Source organism: Oncorhynchus tshawytscha, linkage group LG01, assembly GCF_018296145.1.
Source record: "Oncorhynchus tshawytscha isolate Ot180627B linkage group LG01, Otsh_v2.0, whole genome shotgun sequence".
Taxonomy (NCBI): domain Eukaryota; kingdom Metazoa; phylum Chordata; class Actinopteri; order Salmoniformes; family Salmonidae; genus Oncorhynchus; species Oncorhynchus tshawytscha.
Window position 1 is genome coordinate 17,132,392 of NC_056429.1, and position 22,039 is coordinate 17,154,430.

A 22,039-nucleotide genomic window follows, 5' to 3' on the forward strand; every position below is an offset into this window, starting at 1 on the left:
ATTCTGTTTGGTTTACTGTAACTTGGCAGCTTCAGCAACATTAAGATTCTGTATGGTTTACTGTAACTGGCCAGCGTCGGCAGCAGTAAGATTCTGTTTGGTTTACTGTAACTGGTCAGCGTCAGCAGCAGTGAGTGGACTCCTAGGGTTGAAATCACCACAACGTTCAGTCTGTTAGTACACTGACTAATCTGGAAGTGTGACTGACAGGTATCAGCCCACACAAAACAGCAATTTACACCCATCACAACTCTCTGTCGGTCTTTCTCTCATCTGTCCCTTTCTCTCTTCCATCACAAGTCAGTCATTTGTATTATTTTACCAGGTGCTGTAAGCCATCACTAGCCGGCTTCCACCCAGTTCCGTAACCTTGCACCTTAGAGGCTGCTGCCCTATTTACATAGACTTGGAATCCACTTAATAATGGAACACTAGTCACTTCAATAATGTTTAAATCATGTTTACATACTGCTTTATTCATCTCATATGTATATACTGTATTATATTCTACTGTATTTTACTCAATACTACTCTGACATTGCTCAATCTAATATTTATATATTTCTTAGTTCCATTCTTTTAGATTTGTGTGTTGTTGTGAATTGTTAGATACTACTGCATTGTTAGGGCTAGGTACACAAGCATTTTTCTACACCCAAAATAACGTCTGCTAAATATGTGTCCAATAAAATGTTATTTAAGTTGACACATTCTCAGCAACAACCTAGAGAATAGTTACAGGGATGAATGAGCCAATTGGAAGCTGGGGATGATTAGGTGACCATGATGGTATGAGGGCGAAATTGGAAATTTAGACAGGGCACCAGGGTTGGCACCTCTACTCTTACAATAAGTGCCATAGGATCTTTAGTGACCACAGAGATTTAGGACACCCTTTTAACATTACATCCGAAAGACAGCACCTTACACAGGGTCATGTCCCCAGTCCCTGCCATGGGGCATTAGGATATATATTTTTTGACCAGAAGAAAGAGTGCCTCCTACTGGCCCTCCAACACCACTTCCAGCAGCAATCTGGTCTCCCATCCAGGGACCGACAAGGACCAAGGCAAGGCATCAGTGGGATGTAGGGTGGTATGCTGCTGGCCAGAATAAAGCCTCTCTCCACAATTCCCTCTGTTTACTAGGGAGTCTCTCTCAGTGTGTCAGTGTGTGAAAAGCACACTGCTTTACGCTGCACCCGTGTTTAGGGTTGGGCAGCAACCGTAACAGGTGAATGGGAGGGATTAGTGCCAGTCAGGTTTGGATGTAACGTGTAAACATGGCCTGTTTAATCCAACGTCATGTGCACACCCCATACGTGTGACTTGTGTAACAATGTAGTGGCGGGGTATTGTAATAGGATATGCAGTACACTATTTCATATATATTTCATGGAGACAAGATCAGTATTCCCCTTGAAACTCAAGAAACAGAGGGGTGAGACTAAATATTATATTGCAAGCTACCTTCATGGCTCATCGGCATTTATGGTGGCGAAGTTAGATAATTATACCTAATAAGGTGTGTAATGGATTCCTTCCCTGACTTCTTAATTGTAGCAAGGTCTGGACTTGTTTGTTATTGAAGTGGTACAATACCGTGTGCTGTGTTGGGAGGAGTTTTGACTGGTGGAGGTGTGTGTGTGTGTCTCTTCGGCAGAAAAGCTAGTGCTTAATAAGAATGTATAGACTGTGTGGCGAGTTTTGGTGTGTATCTCTCTTCTGCAGAGTTGCTGGCTAGTGGAGTTGTGTATCTGTCTCTTCTGCAGTGGGCCTGAGTTTTGAGGTAGTCTTGGATGAAGGTGTGTGTGCCTTTTCTGCAGTGGGCCTAGTGCCTAATCAGGTTCCCTGCACGCCAGCTGTGTCCACAGCAAATAGCCACTTTGTCCCAGTGGAGAGGACACTCAACCAGCAGGGAGGGAGGAGGCCAGAAAGAAGGGAGATTATCTCAACCTGCTGCCGCAGTGAGCGAGCGAGGATGTGTGTGCGTGTATGTGTGTGTTTGTGTGCACACATGCACCCTTCCTCCCTTGTGTGTGTGTGTGTGTTTGCGCAAGAGACAGAGAGGGTGTGTACTGTATGTGAGCAAGCAGCGAGTCATTGTGTCTGCTACTCCACTTGCCGTTTGTAGTCTACACTCCCACTCAAGTGTCCAGCTGGCAGACAGGAGATAGCTAGGGCCTTGGGACCAGGGACGACGCAGTAAACAGACAAACAGGCTATAATTCCTAATGAGGAAAAGTGCTGTACCTGAACGGAAAGAGAAGTGGGGGCCATATTGACCTCTGATGCTTCCACATACACACACAGACATGCACACACACACACACACACACACTAATGTGAGGCCTATGTGTGTTTTAGTGTACTCGGGTCATGGTAGGTCTCAGGGGTGATGGTACTTAGGCAAGGGCAGCTGTGTCTCTGTGTGTTATAGACCAGAAGGTTTTCATCAATGCCTGCCTGCTCAATGCCCTGCCTGATCACAATGGCTGGGCTAGTTGCCTGGTCCCGTGGCTCATTGCAGTCAGTCAAATTGAAATAAATTAACTGCCAACCCTGACGGCAGGGTAATTGTTCATATGGAAATTGGATTGCCGTCGTCACACGAGCTTCCCTAAGCACTTCTAAAACAATTTCACTCAGATTGGTAGGAGGGGCGGAGCTCATACATTGTCTGAAAGACAGAGAGCTCTCCAGTCCATGCTTCATTTTAACAATGTGTCGTGGAGTCCGTTTTCCTTTTACTGACTGGAGCGAGAAATAGGAGCACTAGGCACCGTGTAGCGCGCCTGACGTAGACATTAGTTTCTGCTACTCCGTGTGCGCCACCAAACCATTTTGTCATTTTGTCTATAACACGCTTTATCACAGGCTCACAGAACACCCACGCACTGAGACGCACTGAGACGCACTGAGACGCACTGAGACGCACTGAGACGCACTGAGACACACTGAGACACACTGAGACCGACAGACACACAGGACCAGACACACAGGACTCTCTCCGGGCTCCAAGGACTGGCCACTAATTTAATGGTGGCTCACTTTTATCAGCAGCATAACACTGAGAAAGGCTTTAATATCAAGACACCACCCGTCACTGTCAGGAATGGCATCTGCTGGTCAGAGAACAAGAGATATAGAGAGAGAGGAGAGAGCACTGATATGACAAATGCTGAATATGAATGCGGGCAACCGCCTTGCCGCCATATGGGGTGATATCCTATTATGGTTGTCGGTGTGGGGGGGTCTGTTATTTCTTTATTTATATCTCACTGTCTGCTCTGTTTAATGAGTGGTAGGTCTGAGAGCAGCACTCGTGCTGGGTTTGAAGATGCCTAATCAACTACAGAGTGGTCGCATGCGTATCAAATGACACCCTATTCCTTATACAGTGCACTACTTTTGACCAGGGCCCATAGTGACCAGGGTCCATAGGGCTCTGGTCAAAAGAAGTGCACTACCTAGGGAATAGGGTGTCATATGGGACCCATTCAACGACTGTCTGTTCAGCATATTGGTGGAGATGTAATCAGTAGACATTCACTTCCTCCTCCTGCAGCCTGGCTGGAGTATTATCCTAGAGAATAGGATGTGGAGGATCCTCTGTCTGTGCCAGAGAGGATGATGGGTAGGGTCCTCTGTCTGTGCCAGAGAGGACCTTTATGCTGCTGCTGTGGCCTGTGTCAAAGGGACACCCCGTGGTAGTCTGCACAAGTGTCTCTGGGTGGCAGGAAATAATTTTGCTGTCAGCACTGAGAGTGTGTTTGTGTGTGTGTTCACTCACGTGTGCTCATAGAATGCTCACACTGGCCATTTTTCAATTATCTTTCATTTTTCTCTGCTGGGAGATGTCTTTCCAGTCTGGATGTCTTAGGGAAGGGAGGGTGGAGAAGAGATAGTAGGCAGCCAGAAGCATGTGAGCTATCAAGTTGACGAGCACCAGGTAGCAGGACACACCCAGTCGTACAGGCCTGAAAAACAGGCCAACAAGTAGCTCCCCTAGAAAAATGTCCCTTCCTCTCTCATTTCCCTTACTGTTTCCAAAGTTTGCAGACAAACCTGTGAAGTCAAGGCAGCCGGTAGCTAAACCATGAAACCCTAATGAGAGATTAATGCTTCTAGTTTTTAAGTGGTTCTCTCCTGCACTGGAACACTGTTTTAATGGAACAATCAGGGACGAGGCTTTCTCAGGAGCGTCTCTCTTTCCAGATGTGCCTGCTTCGTTAGCGCCTCGCTCTTTTCATTCATATTTATTCCCGGTCATTGGAGGCTTCATTAGCCAGCAACCGACTTATTATAGCAGCTTTTTCTTTATTCAGAATGGCCCAGCCTTTGTAGGAGGGGTTTTCCCAGCTGCCATGTCCTGTACAGAGGTGTGGAGAAATCTAAATACTTCTTCAGAGAAGTAGAGATGAGCTGGGACAGCCTGGGGACAAAGGAGCTGGGTTCCACCTGTGTCACCACTCACCACCACAAGCTCTTTGAAGCCTCCTTAACTCAACTGTTCTGGATTAAGCCCATGAAACAAGTATGAAGAGTGATAGATGACAGAGGAGAGGAGACATCCTAGGAGAGAACGAGCTTCTTTGAAAAAGTGTGCAGGATTTATTTTGCAATGACTCACAATGCAACATCTGAGGGAAGTTTTTATAACAGCAGATTTTTGTAGTTATAGGGAGTGAGATGTTCGACTGCCCGAAAAGCTGCCCACTCGACCCCATCCCCTCCCCTCTTCTCCAGACCATCTCTGGAGACTTTCTCCCATTCCTCACTTCCCTCATCAACTCATCCCTGACCACTGGCTGCGTCTCCCCTCTGACTTCAAAATGGCCCGAGTTGCTTTCCTCCTCATCAAGAAACCAACACACGACTCTGACGTCAAAAACTACAGACCAGTATCCCTGCTTTCTTTTCTTTCCAAAATGCTCTCTCTGACCAATTCTCTCATTATCACTCTCAGAACTATCTTCTTGACCCTAACCATTCAGGCTTCATGATAAGTCACTCAACCGAGACTGCTCTTCTCTGTCTCATGGAGGCTCTTCACACTGCCAAAGCTGACTAGCTCCTCTGTTCTCATCCTCCTAGATCTAAGCTGCCTTCGACACCTTGAACATACAGATCCTCTTCTCCGCCCTCTCAGGGCTGGGCGTCTCAGGCTCTGTACACTCTTGGATTGCAACCTACCTGGCAGGCCGCTCCTACCAGGTGACGTGGAGAGGATTTGTGTCTGAACCACATACCTTTACAACTGGTGTCCCCCAGGGCTCAGTTCTAGGCCCTCTTCTGTCTGTACACCAAGTCACTCGGCTCCGTCATATCCTCACATGGTCTCTTCTATCATTACTATGCGGATGACACTCAACTACCTTTCTCCTTCACCCTTCACTCCTGGGGAAGGCATGCCCGCTCCAAGACCTCTTCATCACATTTGACAACTTCACGGTGTCCCCGTCCCAGAGTGCAAAGAACCTTGGATTGACCCTGGACAACACCCTGTCGTTCTCTGCAAACATCAAAGCAGTGACTCATTCCTGCAGGTTCATGCTCTACAACATCCGTAGAGTATGACCCTACCTCACACAGGAAGTGGAATTCAGGAACTTGTCATCTCCCGTCTGGACTACTGCAACTCTCTGTTGGCTGGTCTCCTCGCTTGTACCATCAAACCCCGGCAATTTATCCAGAATTCTGCAGCCCGCCTGGTGTTCAACCTTCCCAACTTCTCCCATGTCACCCCGCTCCTCTGCACACTCCACTGGCTTCCATTCAAAGCTCACAACCACTACAAGACCATGATACTTTCCTACTGAGCAGCAAGAGGAACTGCTCAAACTGCTCAAACCTTACATCCCAACCCGAGCACTCCATTCTGCCACCTCAGGCCTCTTGGCCCTCCTAAGCTCTTCTCTTTCCTGGCACCCCAGCTACCCCCTGAAGCTAGGATAGCAGAGTCCCTGCCCCCTGCCCATCTTCTAAAAAGATCTGAAACCCTACCTCTTCAAAGTGTATCTTAAATAAATAATCTCACAGCACCCCCCGTCCTACCACCTCTTCGCCCCCAACTTTTCTGAAAGCTACTTTATTGAGGTAAAATGTACTTACTATGACTGTGATATGTGGTAATCCTACATAGCTATCTTAAGATGAATGCACTACTGTAAGTCATTCTGGATAAGAGCGTCTGCTCAATGACTAAAATGTGAAATGTAAATGAGAGATTTGCATGAATAGGCAAGAGAGCCTTTGAAGGGATAGAAGTAAGTTGAGCTGAGTTTTCTGTCACCCAAGTGAACACTTCCTGACAATTCTACTAACTATTGTAGCCTACATCTCAGTTTGGGAATGCTTACACAGTCTGTTTGATTGCACTGTACAAAGTCAGGGGTCCTAAATCATTATACTGGGCTAGAAAAAGCAGCCAGTGACATTTTGAAAATCCATCTTTTTTGTTTGGAACATTTGAACAGGAATTTGGATAACTAGACTGACAGTGGATTATAGACTTGGAGCATGACATATGAGTGGATGGAAATGGAATACTCTCTTCTTTATAAACATGAGTCATTATCACTATAATGTAATGGCAGGTCACAATAATAAAACTTCAGGGTCGTCTATACTCTACACTAAACAAAGGCAGAATAACCCAAACAAAAGAGCAAAACAAGATTAACTAAAAGGTTGATTAGGCTGGTTCAGCCTGCGATCTGCACACTGAACACATCTACACTCAATTGTTTTACAGAAAGCCCATGAACTACCCATTACTCTACATAGGCTCATTGGTTTTAGTGAGATACCCAGAGGGGCCATTGGCATACCAGGTCATAAGTAACCCTGTAAAAGGTTCATCATTTCATAGGAGGGTAGGTAAATACTAGCCTAATAGGCTACATCGACACGTCTGTGAATAACTATGGCTGCATTTACACAGGCAGCCCAATTGTGATATATGTTTTAATCTCTTTTGACAATAATTGGTCAACAAATAAGAATTGGGCTCCGTGTGTAAATGCAGCCTTTGTAGGTATTAAGAGACCAGGGTGACTTTCAGCCAAACATCATCCTGCTATTTTCTCGTTTCCCATAATAACAAGAGTAAAGACCTACCAAACACTCCTGGTGGGAGTAAGCACAGGGGGCAAGTTTATAACACAGCTAACATTTTAATGGAATTGTTTAAGAGTATGAATTAAACAGGGCAGATACATTTACCTAGAGAAATGGGGCTCCGAAAGGAATGAGGTTGTGAAATGAAAAATAAAAATAAAATCAGGGACTAGGGGAGGACGGCCACTTTAATGCAAATGGGAGTAAGAGCTGAAATGAACTGGAGAGCAAACGTCTAATCAGTACTCTCCCCACTTAGTGCTCTGAGCAAAGGCAGGTTAACATAATAAATCACAGATTCACAGGCAGCTAGGCACAGGCTGCCTCCCTCCCTCCTTCCCTCTATCTCTCCCTCCCTCCACCTTTCCACAGGCTTTTCAATTTGACCAGTGTAGCTATGGACTTAACTGCCTAGGTGAAATGAGCAGGACCATATCTCTGTGTGTGTGTGTGTGTGCGTGTGTGTGGAATGCTTGTGCCTGCTTGTGTATGTATACGTGTGTGCATATGCTTGTGGTGCATTTGTGTGCATGTGTGTGTGTGCATGTAGGTGTGTATTTGAGTGTGAGACTATACAGTGAAAGAGGTGGACCATTGCAGATTCAGCCACCTGCAGCTTGACATTACTGTTTTTTACAATCACTAACATCCTTTTGTCCAATCTGTTGTCACATTTTCAAAACTCTAAACACAATTAGCACAACATCCATCTGTGCCCGGAGACGGGCACATCGTGCACCACTCCCTAGCATTCTTCTCGCCAATGTCCAGTCTCTTGACAACAAGGTTGATGAAATCCGGGCAAGGGTAGCATTCCAGAGGGACATCAGAGACTGTAACGTTCTTTGCTTCACGGAAACATGGCTCACTGGAGAGACGCTATCGGAGTCGGTGCAGCCAACTGGTTACTCCACGCATCGCGCAGACAGAAACAAACATCTTTCTGGTAAGAGGGGCGGGGGCGTATGCTTCATGGTTAACGTGACGTGGTGTGATCATAACAACATAGAGGTACTCAAGTCCTTCTGTTCACCTGATTTAGAATTCCTCACAATCAAAATCGACCGCAATCAAATCGACCGCATTATCTACCAAGGGAATTCTCTTCGATTATAATCACAGCCGTATATATTCCCCCCCCAAGCAGACACATCGATGGCTCTGAACGAACTTTATTTGACTCTTTGCAAACTGGAATCCATTTATCCGGAGGCTGCATTCATTGTGGCTGGGGATTTTAACAAGGCTAATCTGAAAACAAGACTCCCTAAATTTTATCAGCATATCGATTGCGCAACCAGGGCTGGAAAAACCTTGGATCACTGCTATTCTAACTTCTGCGATGCATATAAGGCCCTGCCCCGCCCTCCTTTCGGAAAAGCTGACCACGACTCCATTTTGTTGATCCCTGCCTACAGACAGAAACTAAAACAAGAAGCTCCCACGCTGAGGTCTGTCCAACGCTGGTCCGACCAAGCTGATTCCACACTCAAAGACTGCTTCCATCACGTGGACTGGGAGATGTTTCGTATTGCGTCAGACAACAACATTGACGAATACGCTGATTCAGTGAGCGAGTTCATTAGAACATGCGTTGAAGATGTCGTTCCCATAGCAACGATTAAAATATTCCCAAACCAGAAACCGTGGATTGATGGCAGCATTCGCGTGAAACTGAAAGCCCGAACTACTGCTTTTAATCAGGGCAAGGTGACCGGAAACATGACCGAATACAAACAGTGTAACTATTCCCTCCGCAAGGCAATCAAACAAGCTAAGCGTCAGTATAGAGACAAAGTAGAATCTCAATTCAACGGCTCAGACATAAGAGGTATGTGGCAGGGTCTACAGTCAATCACGGATTACAAAAAGAAAACCAGCCCAGTCACGGACCAGGATGTCTTGCTCCCAGGCAGACTAAATAACTTTTTTGCCCGCTTTGAGGACAATACAGTGCCACTGACACGGCCCGCAACTAAAACATGCGGACTCTCCTTCACTGCAGCCGACATGAGGAAAACATTTAAACGTGTCAACCCTCGCATGGCTGCAGGCCCAGACGGCATCCCCAGCCGCGCTCTCAGAGCATGCGCAGACCAGCTGGCTGGTGTGTTTACGGACATATTCAATCAATCCCTATCCCAGTCTGTTGTTCCCACATGCTTCAAGAGAGCCACCATTGTTCCTGTTCCCAAGAAAGCTAAGGTAACTGAGCTAAACGACTACCGCCCCGTAGCACTCACTTCCGTCATCATGAAGTGCTTTGAGAGACTAGTCAAGGACCATATCACCTCCACCCTACCTGACACCCTAGACCCACTCCAATTTGCTTACCGCCCAAATAGGTCCACAGACGATGCAATCTCAACCACACTGCACACTGCCCTAACCCATCTGGACAAGAGGAATACCTATGTGAGAATGCTGTTCATCGACTACAGCTCGGCATTTAACACCATAGTGCCCTCCAAGCTCGTCATCAAGCTCGAGACCCTGGGTCTCGACCCCGCCCTGTGCAACTGGGTACTGGACTTCCTGACGGGCCGCCCCCAGGTGGTGGGGGTAGGCAACAACATTTCCACCCTGCTGATCCTCAACACTGGGGCCCCACAAGGGTGCGTTCTGAGCCCTCTCCTGTACTCCCTGTTCACCCATGACTGCGTGGCCACGCACGCCTCCAACTCAATCATCAAGTTTGCGGACGACACAACAGTGGTAGGCTTGATTACCAACAACGACGAGACGGCCTACAGGGGGGAGGAGGTGAGGGCCCTCGGAGTGTGGTGTCAGGAAAATAACCTCACACTCAACGTCAACAAAACTAAGGAGATGATTGTGGACTTCAGGAAACAGCAGAGGGAACACCCCCCCATCCACATTGATGGAACAGTAGTGGAGAGTGTAGTAAGTTTTAAGTTCCTCGGCATACACATCACAGACAAACTGAATTGGTCCACCCACACAGACAGCATCATGAAGAAGGCGCAGCAGCGCCTCTTCAACCTCAGGAGGCTGAAGAAATTCGGCTTGTCACCAAAAGCACTCACAAACTTCTACAGATGCACAATCGAGAGCATCCTGTCGGGCTGTATCACCGCCTGGTATGGCAACTGCTCCACCCACAACCGTAAGGCTCTCCAGAGGGTAGTGAGGTCTGCACAATGCATCACTACCTGCCCTCCAGGACACCTACACCACCCGATGTTACAGGAAGGCCATAAAGATCATCAAGGACAACAACCACCCGAGCCACTGCCTGTTCACCCCGCTATCATCCAGAAGGCGAGGTCAGTACAGGTGCATCAAAGCTGGGACCGAGAGACTGAAAAACAGCTTCTATCTCAAGGCCATCAGACTTTTAAACAGCCACCACTAACATTGAGTGGCTGCTGCCAACACACTGACTCAACTCCAGCCACTTTAATAATGGGAATTGATGGGAAATGATGTAAAATATATCACTAGCCACTTTAAACAATGCTACCTAATATAATGTTTACATACCCTACATTATTCATCTCATATGTATATGTATATACTGTACTCTATATCATCTACAGCATCTTTATGTAATACATGTATCACTAGCCACTTTAACTATGCCACTTTGTTTACATACTCATCTCATATGTATATACTGCACTCAATACCATCTACTGTATCTTGCCTATGCCGCTCTGTACCATCACTCACTCATATATCTTTATGTACATATTCTTTATCCCCTTACACTTGTGTCTATAAGGTAGTAGTTTTGGAATTGTTAGCTAGATTACTTGTTGGTTATTACTGCATTGTCGGAACTGGAAGCACAAGCATTTCGCTACACTCACATTAACATCTGCCAACCATGTGTATGTGACAAATAAAATTTGATTTGATTTGATTTGTGGACTATACCATTAACACAATTAATGTTGTTTTCACAGAATATGCAGTCAATTAACATGTTTCTAAAATGCTTACATTTTCTTTACATAGCTTACCCAATACCAAAATTGTCATATTTACAAATGCTTGCACACAGCATGCCAGAAATGAAGATCTAATGTTCAAAACCTTAAATATAGTATAAAGCCTCTACTTCTGCAACAACGGCAGCTCAAAAGCTATATTGAAACAGCTGATAAGCATTTTTGAGTGAACAGACCATTGAGAAATAGCTGATTTACTGTAAGTTGTGTAAAATAGAAAAACCACAGCTGATTCCAATCTCAATCGGAGACATAGCCCAGTGTTGAAGTTCTTTCAATTACATGGACATACACAGTAAAAAGGGGGCTCCTGGATTGGTTTAGTTCAGTGTGGATACAGAACAACACGGAGGAGCAGAGAGAGAACAAATCATATCTGGACAAGGGAGAGGAATAGTTGGACCAGCGAGAGGAGTAGCTGGACAAGGGAGAGGAGTAGCTGGACCAGGGAGAGGAGTAGTTGGACAAGGGAGAGGAATAGTTGAACCAGGGAGAGGAGTAGCTGGACATGGGAGAGGAGTAGCTGGACCAGGGAGAGGAATAGTTGGACCAGGGAGAGGAATAGTTGGACCAGGGAGAGGAGTAGCTGGACCAGGGAGAGGAATAGTTGGACCAGGGAGAGGAATAGTTGGACCAGGGAGAGGAATAGCTGGACCAGGGAGAGGAATAGCTGGACCAGGGAGAGGAATAGCTGGACCAGGGAGAGAAGTAGTTGGACCAGGGAGAGGAGTAGCTGGTCCAGGCAGAGGAGTAGTTGGACCAGGGAGAGAAGTTGTTGGACCAAGGAGAGAAGTAGTTGGACCAGGGAGAGGAATATTTGGACCAGGGAGAGGAGTAGCTGGACCAGGCAGAGGAGTAGCTGGACCAGGGAGAGGAGTAGTTGGACCAGGGAGAGGAATAGTTGGACCAGGGAGAGGAGTAGTTGGAGTAGTTGGACCAGGGAGAAGAATAGTTGGACCAGGGAGAGGAGTAGCTGGTCCAGGCAGAGGAGTAGGTGGACCAGGGAGAGAAGTAGTTGGACCAGGGAGAGGAGTAGTTGGACCAGGGAGAGGAGTAGCTGGTCCAGGCAGAGGAGTAGCTGGACCAGGGAGTGGAATAGTTGGACCAGGGAGAGGAGTAGCTGGACCAGGGAGAGGGATAATTGGACCAGGGAGAGGAATAGTTGGACAAGGGAGAGGAGTAGCTGGTCCAGGCAGAGGAGTAGGTGGAACAGGGAGAGAAGTAGTTGGACCAGGGAGAGGAGTAGTTGGACCAGAGAGAGGAGTAGCTGCGCCAGGCAGAGGAGTAGCTGGACCAGGGAGAGGAATAGCTGGACCAGGGAGAGGAGTAGCTGGACCAGGGAGAGGAGTAGCTGGACCAGGGAGAGGAGTAGCTGGACAAGGGAGAGGACGAGTTGGACCAGGGAGAGGAGTAGCTGGACCAGGGAGAGGACGAGTTGGACCAGGGAGAGGAGTAGCTGGACCAGGCAGAGGAGTAGCTAGTCCAGGCAGAGGATTAGCTGGACCAGGGAGAGAAGCACTTGGACCAGGGAGAGGAGTAGCTGGTCCAGGCAGAGGAGTAGGTGGACCAGGGAGACTGTAACCCTGAGAGAGGTTGGTTAAAGAGTCCAGACAAATACCATGGTCTATCACAGAGAGGCTTGTCAAAGAGTCCAGCCTAATGCCATGGTCTATCACTGAGAGAGGCTGGTCAAAGAGTCCAGCCTAATACCATGGTCTATCACTGAGAGGCTGGTCAAAGAGTCCAGCCTAATACCATGGTCTATCACTGAGAGAGGCTGGTGAAAGAGTCCAGCCTAATACCATGGTCTATCACTGAGAGAGGCTGGTGAAAGAGTCCAGTCTAATACCATGGTTTATCACTGAGAGAGACTGGTGAAAGAGTCCAGCCTAATACCATGGTCTATCACTGAGAGAGGCTGGTCAAAGAGTCCAGCCTAATACCATGGTCTATCACTGAGAGAGGCAGGTCAAAGAGTCCAGCCTAATACCATGGTCTATCACTGAGAGAGGCTGGTCAAAGAGTCCAGCCTAATACCATGGTCTATCACTGAGAGGCTGTCAAAGAGTCCAGCCTCATCTCAGACGGTCAACCATGGCTTCCATTATCTGGAATTTTCAACAAACCAACAGGTAAGTTGGTTTCACAAGGGCTTCTTCTATCATTACTGTTGCTATAGGCCACCAGTCCCAATGCAAATACATATGTTGTATTTGTTGTATTTTTGTTCCTCTAAAGGACACAACGTCTTTCTCCCTCTGGGGGAAGAGGAAAGCTCCTCGGTGAAGACCAAGAACATGCCATTGTAGGATTGGTCATTGCTGACAATGCAATAAAACTGAGAGAAATTCAGAACAGAATTGTGGAGGGCAACCTGATATTTCACAGTGAGTACCATTGGCTCAAACTCTGACCAAACACAGAGTTGGAATGAAACAGTTGTACACAGTTCCTTTTGAAAGGAACAGTGAGCGGGTCAAGGAACTCCGGCACCAATACGTCCAGGTATGGTCTATCCAATATGTCTTGTTCTATAGAGAGTTTTACTCTATGCTACTCTACATGTTAACCTGGGTTACAGTACATACAGTAGGACATACTGAAAAGCATTTACACATACTGTGTTTGATTTCATTCAAAGAGTAATGGAGTTGGAAGAAAATCAGACCCCACATGAAATAATTTATGTAGACGAGGCAGGGTTTGACCTGGCAAAAACACGTCGCCGGGGAAGAAATGTCATTGGGAAAAGGGCTACCGTTGATGTGTTGGGTCAGAGAGAAGCAAATATGGCAATGTGTGCTGCAAGTGCTGGTTTGGTGCTGGTTTGGTCCTGCAGGCCATGTATGTTGGAGGTGTTGTTGAACCAAAGGCCATGTATGTTGGATGTGTTGTTGAACCAAAGGCCATGTATATTGTATGTGTTGTTGAACCAAAGGCCATGTATGTTGGATGTGTTGTTGAACCAAAGGCCATGTATGTTGGATGTGTTGTTGAACCAAAGGCCATGTATGTTGGATGTGTTGTTGAACCAAATGCCATGTATGTTGGATGTGTTGTTGATCCAAATGCCATGTATGTTGTATGTGTTGTTGAACCAAAGGCCATGTATGTTGGATGTGTTGTTGAACCAAAGGCCATGTGTGTTGGATGTGTTGTTGAACCAAAGGCCATGTATGTTGGATGTGTTGTTGAACCAAATGCCATGTATGTTGGATGTGTTGTTGAACCAAAGGCCATGTATGTTGGATGTGTTGTTGAACCAAATGCCATGTATGTTGGATATGTTGTTGAACCAAAGGCCATGTATGTTGGATGTGTTGTTGAACCAAAGGCCATGTATGTTGGATGTGTTGTTGAACCAAATGCCATGTATGTTGGATGTGTTGTTGAACCAAAGGCCTTGTATGTTGGATGTGTTGTTGAACCAAATGCCATGTATGTTGGATGTGTTGTTGATCCAAATGCCATGTATGTTGTATGTGTTGTTGAACCAAAGGCCATGTATGTTGGCTGTGTTGTTGAACCAAAGGCCATGTGTGTTGGATGTGTTGTTGAACCAAAGGCCATGTATGTTGGATGTGTTGTTGAACCAAATGCCATGTATGTTGTATGTGTTGTTGAACCAAAGGCCATGTATGTTGGCTGTGTTGTTGAACCAAAGGCCATGTGTGTTGGATGTGTTGTTGAACCAAAGGCCATGTATGTTGGATGTGTTGTTGAACCAAAGGCCATGTATGTTGGATGTGTTGTTGTTGAACCAAAGGCCATGTATGTTGGATGTGTTGTTGAACCAAAGGCCATGTATGTTGGATGTGTTGTTGAACCAAATGCCATGTATGTTGGATGTGTTGTTGAACCAAAGGTCATGTATGTTGGATGTGTTGTTGATCAATGGCAGCAACTTCATGTTGCTAATAAAGCTTTTACTGCAGCAGTTCTGTCACTTACTATTTTTTATACTGTACATTGTACAGATGACTCATTGACTTTTAGATAGTATGTTGCCAAAAATGCACACATTTGACACTCAAACAAAAAATGCAGAGTGGTTTACAGTAAAAGGAAACTGAATTATAAAAAACAATGGATTTAATTTTGTCTATTGTCTGCAGGTAGAACTGAAACATGAAAAGTAGTACAGTTTTCGTAATGCCATCAACTGTTAGTATTTTGAAAGTCGTTGTGCTATGATTGACTATACGTTACTCTTGGATAGAAAACATGTGCTAGTGTTTTGACAGAATGATTAGATATTGAGTCGGGTTTGCCGTGTTTTGATAGTTAATGTATATAGAGAATGTTTATTTGCATTATTTGGCTAATTGTGTGTTGCTATGGCTATGTTAAGAGTTTAGAAAAAGTATCTTAAGTATAGGTAAATGCTTGTTAGCAATTGTAAAAAAAAAAACTGTAACCACAGCATGGGCAATCAGCAGCGAGGGAGGAGGATGCCGTTTGCCTCCTGCTGTTTGCAAGTGTGTGGCTGTTTTTGTGTATCAAAGGACGCTGTGTGATCTTATTCCCCCACTAAACAAAGCAACCGGCTTACTGAACATATTGTATTTCCTCTTGCTAAAAGGAGAAGAGAAAGAACATGATGAATGTTTGCCAAGATCTGTCGACAGACTGCCATTGTTCAGTTTCAAAGTACGGCTTTGAGATGTAGTTATTGGCCTTATTCTATTCAGCCGTGGGAGTTCCTCTGTAAAGTGTATCCATAAATTCAATCAAATCTAACAATAAAGCATCTTTGTTAAACTTGGTTACCCACATGAAAACAATTCTATAGTATACCATGGTAAAAATACTATAAAATCAAATGTTATTTGTCACATAGTGGCGTTGAACGTTGAGCTGTTGTCAATGAACAGCATTCTCACGTAGGTGTTCTTTTTGTCCAAGTGGAATAGGACAGTGTGGAGTGCAATAGAGATTGCGTCATCTGTAGATCTGTTTAGGTGGTATGTGAATTGGAGTGGGACCAGGGTGTCTGGGATGCTGGTGTTGACATTAGCCATGACCAGCCTTTCAAAGCATTTTGTGGCTACAGATATAAGTGCTTCGGGGCGATAGTCATTTAGACAGGTTACCTTGGCGTCTTTGGGCACAGGGACTATGGTTCTCTGCTTTATACATGAAGGTATTACAGACTGGGTCAGGGAGAGGTTGAAAATGTCAGGGAAGACACTTGCCAGCTGGTCAGGGCATGCTCTGAGTACACTTCCTGGTAATCCGTCTGGCCCTGCGTCCTTGTGAATGTTAACCTGTTTAAAGGTCTTTCTCATATTGGCTACGGAGAGAGTGATCACAGTTTGTGCTCTCACGCATGGTTCAGTGTTGCTTGCCTCGAAGCGAGCATAGAAGGCATTTGGCATCTGGGTTAGTGTCCCACCTCTACAAAGTGGCAGCTCTAGCTTTTAGCTCAGTGCGGATGTTGCCTGTAATCCATGGCTTCTGGTTGGGATATATACGCACGGTCACTGTGGGGACAACGAAGTCGTCAATGTACTTTTAATGAAGCCGGTGACTGATGTGGTAAACTCCTCAATGCCATCAGATGAATTGTGGGACATATTCCAGTCTGTGCTAGCAAGACAGTTCTGAATCTTAGCATCCGCGTCATTGGACCACATCCGAATTGAGCATGTCACTGGTACCTCCTGTTTGACTTTTTGCTTGTAAGCAGGAATCCGGAGGAAAGAGTTAATGTCAGATTTGCCAAATGGGAGGGTGAGGGAGAGCTTTGTATGTGTTTATTTGTGTGTATTAAAGGTAATCTAGAGTTTATTTTTTGCACAGGTGACATGCTGGTGTAAAACAGTTTTACATTTTCCTGCATTAAAATCCCCGGACCATGAGAAACGACGGCTCTGGCTGAGCATTTTGTTGTAGGTTAATGTCCCTATATATGTCGTTGAGTGTAGTCTTAGTGCCAGCATCGGTTTGTGGTGGTAAATAAACAGCTTCGAAAAATATAGATGAAAACTATCTTGGTAAATAGTATGGTCTACAGCTCATCATGAGGTATTTTAACTCAGGTGAGCAGAACCTCGTGACCACCTTAATATTAGAGATCACGCACAAGCTGTTGTTAACAAAGATACACACGCCCAAACCCTTGAGTTTACGAGATAATTCTGTTCTATCCTGCTGATGCATAGAAAAACCAGCTACATTTATATTAACAATGTCGTTGTTCCGCCACGACTCTGTGAAGCATAGGATATTACAGTTTTCCAGGTCCCAGACTCTGTGAAGCATAGGATATTACAGTTTTCCAGGTCCCAGACTCTGTGAAGCATAGGATATTACAGTTTTCCAGGTCCCAGACTCTGTGAAGCATAGGATATTACAGTTTTTCAGGTCCCGTTGATAGAATTAGGCATGAACCTAGCTTGTCTAATTTGTTCTCCAGTGATTGTACATTTGCCAGTAGAACAGAGGGTAGAGGTGGTTTATGTACTCGTCGTCATAGTTTAATCAGGATGCCCCCACGTCGGCCTGTATATCGTAGTTTCAATAGGCTGCCCCCACGTCGTCATGTATATCGTAGTTTCATCAGGCTGCCCTCACGTCGTCATGTATATCGTAGTTTCATCAGGCTGCCCTCACGACGTCCTGTATATCGTAGTTTCATCAGGCTGCCCCCACGTCGTCCTGTATATCGTAGTTTCATCAGGCTGCCCCCACGTCGTCCTGTATATCGTAGTTTCATCAGGCTGCCCTCACGTCGTCCTGTATATCGTAGTTTCATCAGGCTGCCCTCACGTCGTCATGTATATCGTAGTTTCATCAGGCTGCCCTCACGTCGTCCTGTATATCGTAGTTTCATCAGGCTGCCCCCACGTCGTCATGTATATCATAGTTTCATCAGGCTGCCCTCTCGTCGTCATGTATATCGTAGTTTCAATAGGCTGCCCTCACGTCGTCCTGTATATCGTAGTTTCATCAGGCTGCCCCCACGTCGTCCTGTATATCGTAGTTTCATCAGGCTGCCCTCACGTCGTCATGTATATCGTAGTTTCATCAGGCTGCCCTCACGACGTCCTGTATATCGTAGTTTCATCAGGCTGCCCCCACGTCGTCCTGTATATCGTAGTTTCATCAGGCTGCCCCCACGTCGTCCTGTATATCGTAGTTTCATCAGGCTGCCCTCACGTCGTCCTGTATATCGTAGTTTCATCAGGCTGCCCTCACGTCGTCATGTATATCGTAGTTTCATCAGGCTGCCCTCACGTCGTCCTGTATATCGTAGTTTCATCAGGCTGCCCCCACGTCGTCATGTATATCATAGTTTCATCAGGCTGCCCTCTCGTCGTCATGTATATCGTAGTTTCAATAGGCTGCCCTCACGTCGTCCTGTATATCGTAGTTTCATCAGGCTGCCCCCACGTCGTCCTGTATATCGTAGTTTCATCAGGCTGCCCTCACGTCGTCCTGTATATCGTAGTTTCATCAGGCTGCCCCCACGTCGTCCTGTATATCGTAGTTTCATCCGGCTGCCCCCACGTCGTCCTGTATATCGTAGTTTCATCCGGCTGCCCCTTGTCGTCCTGTATATCGTAGTTTCATCAGGCTGCCCCCTTGTCGTCCTGTATATTGTAGTTTCATCAGGCTGCCCCCTTGTCGTCCTGTATATCGTAGTTTCATCAGGCTGCCCCCACGTCGTCCTGTATATCGTAGTTTCATCAGGCTGCCCCCACGTCGTCCTGTATATCGTAGTTTCATCCGGCTGCCCCCTTGTCGTCCTGTATATTGTAGTTTCATCAGGCTGCCCCCTTGTCGTCCTGTATATCGTAGTTTCATCAGGCTGCCCCCACGTCGTCCTGTATATCGTAGTTTCATCAGGCTGCCCCCACGTCGTCCTGTATATCGTAGTTTCATCCGGCTGCCCCCTTGTCGTCCTGTATATCGTAGTTTCATCAGGCTGCCCCCACGTCGTCCTGTATATCATAGTTTCATCAGGCTGCCCCCACGTCGTCCTGTATATCGTAGTTTCATCCGGCTGCCCCCTTGTCGTCCTGTATATCGTAGTTTCATCAGGCTGCCCCCACGTCGTCCTGTATATCGTAGTTTCATCCGGCTGCCCCCTTGTCGTCCTGTATATCGTAGTTTCATCAGGCTGCCCCCACGTCGTCCTGTATATCGTAGTTTCATCAGGCTGCCCCCACGTCGTCCTGTATATCGTAGTTTCATCAGGCTGCCCCCACGTCGTCATGTATATAGTAGTTTCATCAGGCTGCCCCCACGTCGTCATGTATATCGTAGTTTCATCCGGCTGCCCCCACGTTGTCCTGTATATCGTAGTTTCATCAGGCTGCCCCCACGTCGTCCTGTATATCGTAGTTTCATCAGGGTGCCTCGCCGTCTTTCCCTCTACCGAGTGTCGGGATTAGAGCCTGGTCCCGGGTGAGTAGTATGTCTGAGTCATTGAAGTAGTATTCTTCATCCAAATCTAGGTTAGTGATCGCTGTACTGATGTCCAGAAGCTCTTTTTGATAACAGGAAACTTTGGCGAAAACATTATGTAAAAAAAAAAAAAAAAAAACTCTCAGCGATTCACTGTGTTTTTGCAGACTTTACTGTAGTATTCACTGTAGTGTTTTTGTGTCACGATGAAACACCTCTACATAGAGAAAAGCGGAATGTCCACTCACTGTTGTGCTGCTCCCATGTGATGTCTTAGGTGACACCATCACAACATTTCAAGCAATATAGTGTGCATCACCCCTAATCCTCTCCTCTGTCTCTCCTCTCTTCTCAAGAGATGACAAGCTGGGTCCGGGCCGCTCTTCTTCTCCTCTGTCTCCTCCTGTTATGCCTGTCTGCAGCCGGGAACCAGCTGCAGGAGGAGGCACTCCTGGACTTCTCCTCCATAACACCCATCAACAACGTGGTTCAGGACCCCCGCAGCGGGCGCGTCTACCTGGGTGCCGTCAACACCATCTACCAGCTGGATGAGGCGCTGCGTGAAGAGGCCCGCACCATGACTGGCCCCAAGGAGGATGCCCGCACCTGCACCCCGCCTGTCTCCACTCCGTACTGCCAGGACACCAAGCCCAGCCCTAATGTCAACAAGCTGCTGCTGGTGCACCCATCCAACGACTCACTGATCGTCTGTGGGTCCCGCTACCGGGGAATCTGTTCCCTCCTCAACCTGAGCAACGTGGAGCAGCAACTGTACTACAGTGACTCTAAAGGGGAGAGGACTTATGTGGCTAGCATAGAGGACGGTGTAGCCGTGGTGGCCGTCATGTCTACATACATTAATAAAGACGGCAACACCTTTAATGTGTTTCTGGTGGGAAAGGGCTACGGCAGCCTGGACAGCTCCAAACTCATCAGCACGCGCATCCTCCAGGACTACCGCGACTGGGTGGTATTCGAGAGCATCATCGAGGCGTCCACCGTGCAGGCAACACCCTTCGTGCCCAAGTACCTGCATGACTTCCGCCACGCCTTCAAGGAGGAGGGCTTTGTCTACTTCCTGTTCTCCAGGACCATGGGAAGCACCGATAACAAGAACTTCACCTTTGTGTCTCGACTGTGTGAGGACGACCCTCACTACTACTCTTACACAGAGCTGCAGCTCAACTGTGGCCCGGGGAACAGGTACAACAAGGTGCAGGCAGCCTATGTGGCATCCCCAGGTAAAGAGTTGGCCCGGGGGATGACAGAGTCGGGTCAGTATGGTAAGGTCCTCGCCTGGCACAAGGTGCTGTTCATGGTGGCCAGCCCGGATGATGACGGCGCCGATTCGGCCCTGTGCATGTACCCTCTAAACACCATCAATGAGAGGCTGGTGGACATAATCAGTGCCTGCTACAGCGACTCGGGCAAGATCGCAGGCATCCCAGCTGTGGACATCCCCTACTCCTACAAGACAGACGAGTTCTGCACCTCCCATATCGACGTAAGTAGCTTAGCCTTTATCATCCACTTCAAAGGACAGAGACAGAAGAAACAGAGTCAGTGATTTTAAAAGAATTTTCATTTTAATCAATAATGCAAATATATGACACCTTTGGTTTTCAGGCCCTTTGTTTCCAGTTTTTTATTTATTTTTGTCTGAAGGGATCCTGCTGGCTATATCTCTCCTCTCCTTGAAAAGATAGATTGATTTAAGGGATATAGTAGTTCTCTTATCTCTTAAATCTCTCTCCCTCTGCAGAAAGACACTCTGAACAACTATAAGTGTGGGGCGGACTTCCTTCCCTCTCCACTGGCCAGTAAGCCAGAGTTTGCCCAGCAGGCGAAGGCGGTCATCATCAGGAGGGGCCTGCTGACCGCTGTGGCCATCGCTGTGGAGAATGACCACACTATCGCCTTCCTGGGGAACAGCCTGGGAGAGGTGTACAAGGTAAGGAGAGGGTGGAATGGGATGTGTGGGAGTGGGTGGTTTTTGGAGGTGTGCAAGGTCATGTCTAGGGAAAGTGTACAAGGTAAGGGGCTAGGGGAAGAGTCGATGGTAAGGGGCTAGGGGAAGTGTACAAGTTAAGGGGCTAGGGGAAGAGTAGACGGTAAGGGGAAGTGTACAAGGTAAGGGGCTAGGGGCAGTGTACAAGGTAAGGGGCTAGGGGAAGTGTACAAGGTAAGGGGCTAGGGGCAGGGTACAAGGTAAGGGGCTAGGAGAGGATGCAATGATAGAGAGAGTTGTTGGTAGACAGATTATTTTGTTATCTGTGTTGTGCTCCATTGCAGGAGCCTAGCGTGTGTTGAGAAGGAGCCTAGCATGTGTTGAGAAGGAGCCTAGCATGTGTTGAGAAGGTGCCTAGCGTGTGTTGAGAAGGAGCCTAGCATATGTTGAGAAGGAGCCTAGCATATGTTGAGAAGGAGCCTAGCATATGTTGAGAAGGAGCATAGCATATGTTGAGAAGGAGCCTAGCATATGTTGAGAAGGAGCCTAGCATGTGTTGAGAAGGAGCCTAGCATATGTTGGGA

General features: G+C 46.8%; 1 protein-coding gene across 1 annotated transcript in view; it reads left to right on the top strand.

Moving 5' to 3' along the window:
• The window catches only part of LOC112229182 (plexin-B2), a 252,685-nt gene that overhangs the window by 194,514 nt on the left and 36,132 nt on the right, over window positions 1-22,039 (top strand). Inside the window, exons 3-4 of the mRNA XM_042302826.1 lie at window positions 19,864-21,011; window positions 21,270-21,458. Of these exons, the coding sequence (XP_042158760.1) occupies window positions 19,866-21,011; window positions 21,270-21,458 (1,335 nt within the window). The 5' untranslated portion in view covers window positions 19,864-19,865. The remainder of the gene's footprint in view (window positions 1-19,863; window positions 21,012-21,269; window positions 21,459-22,039) is intronic.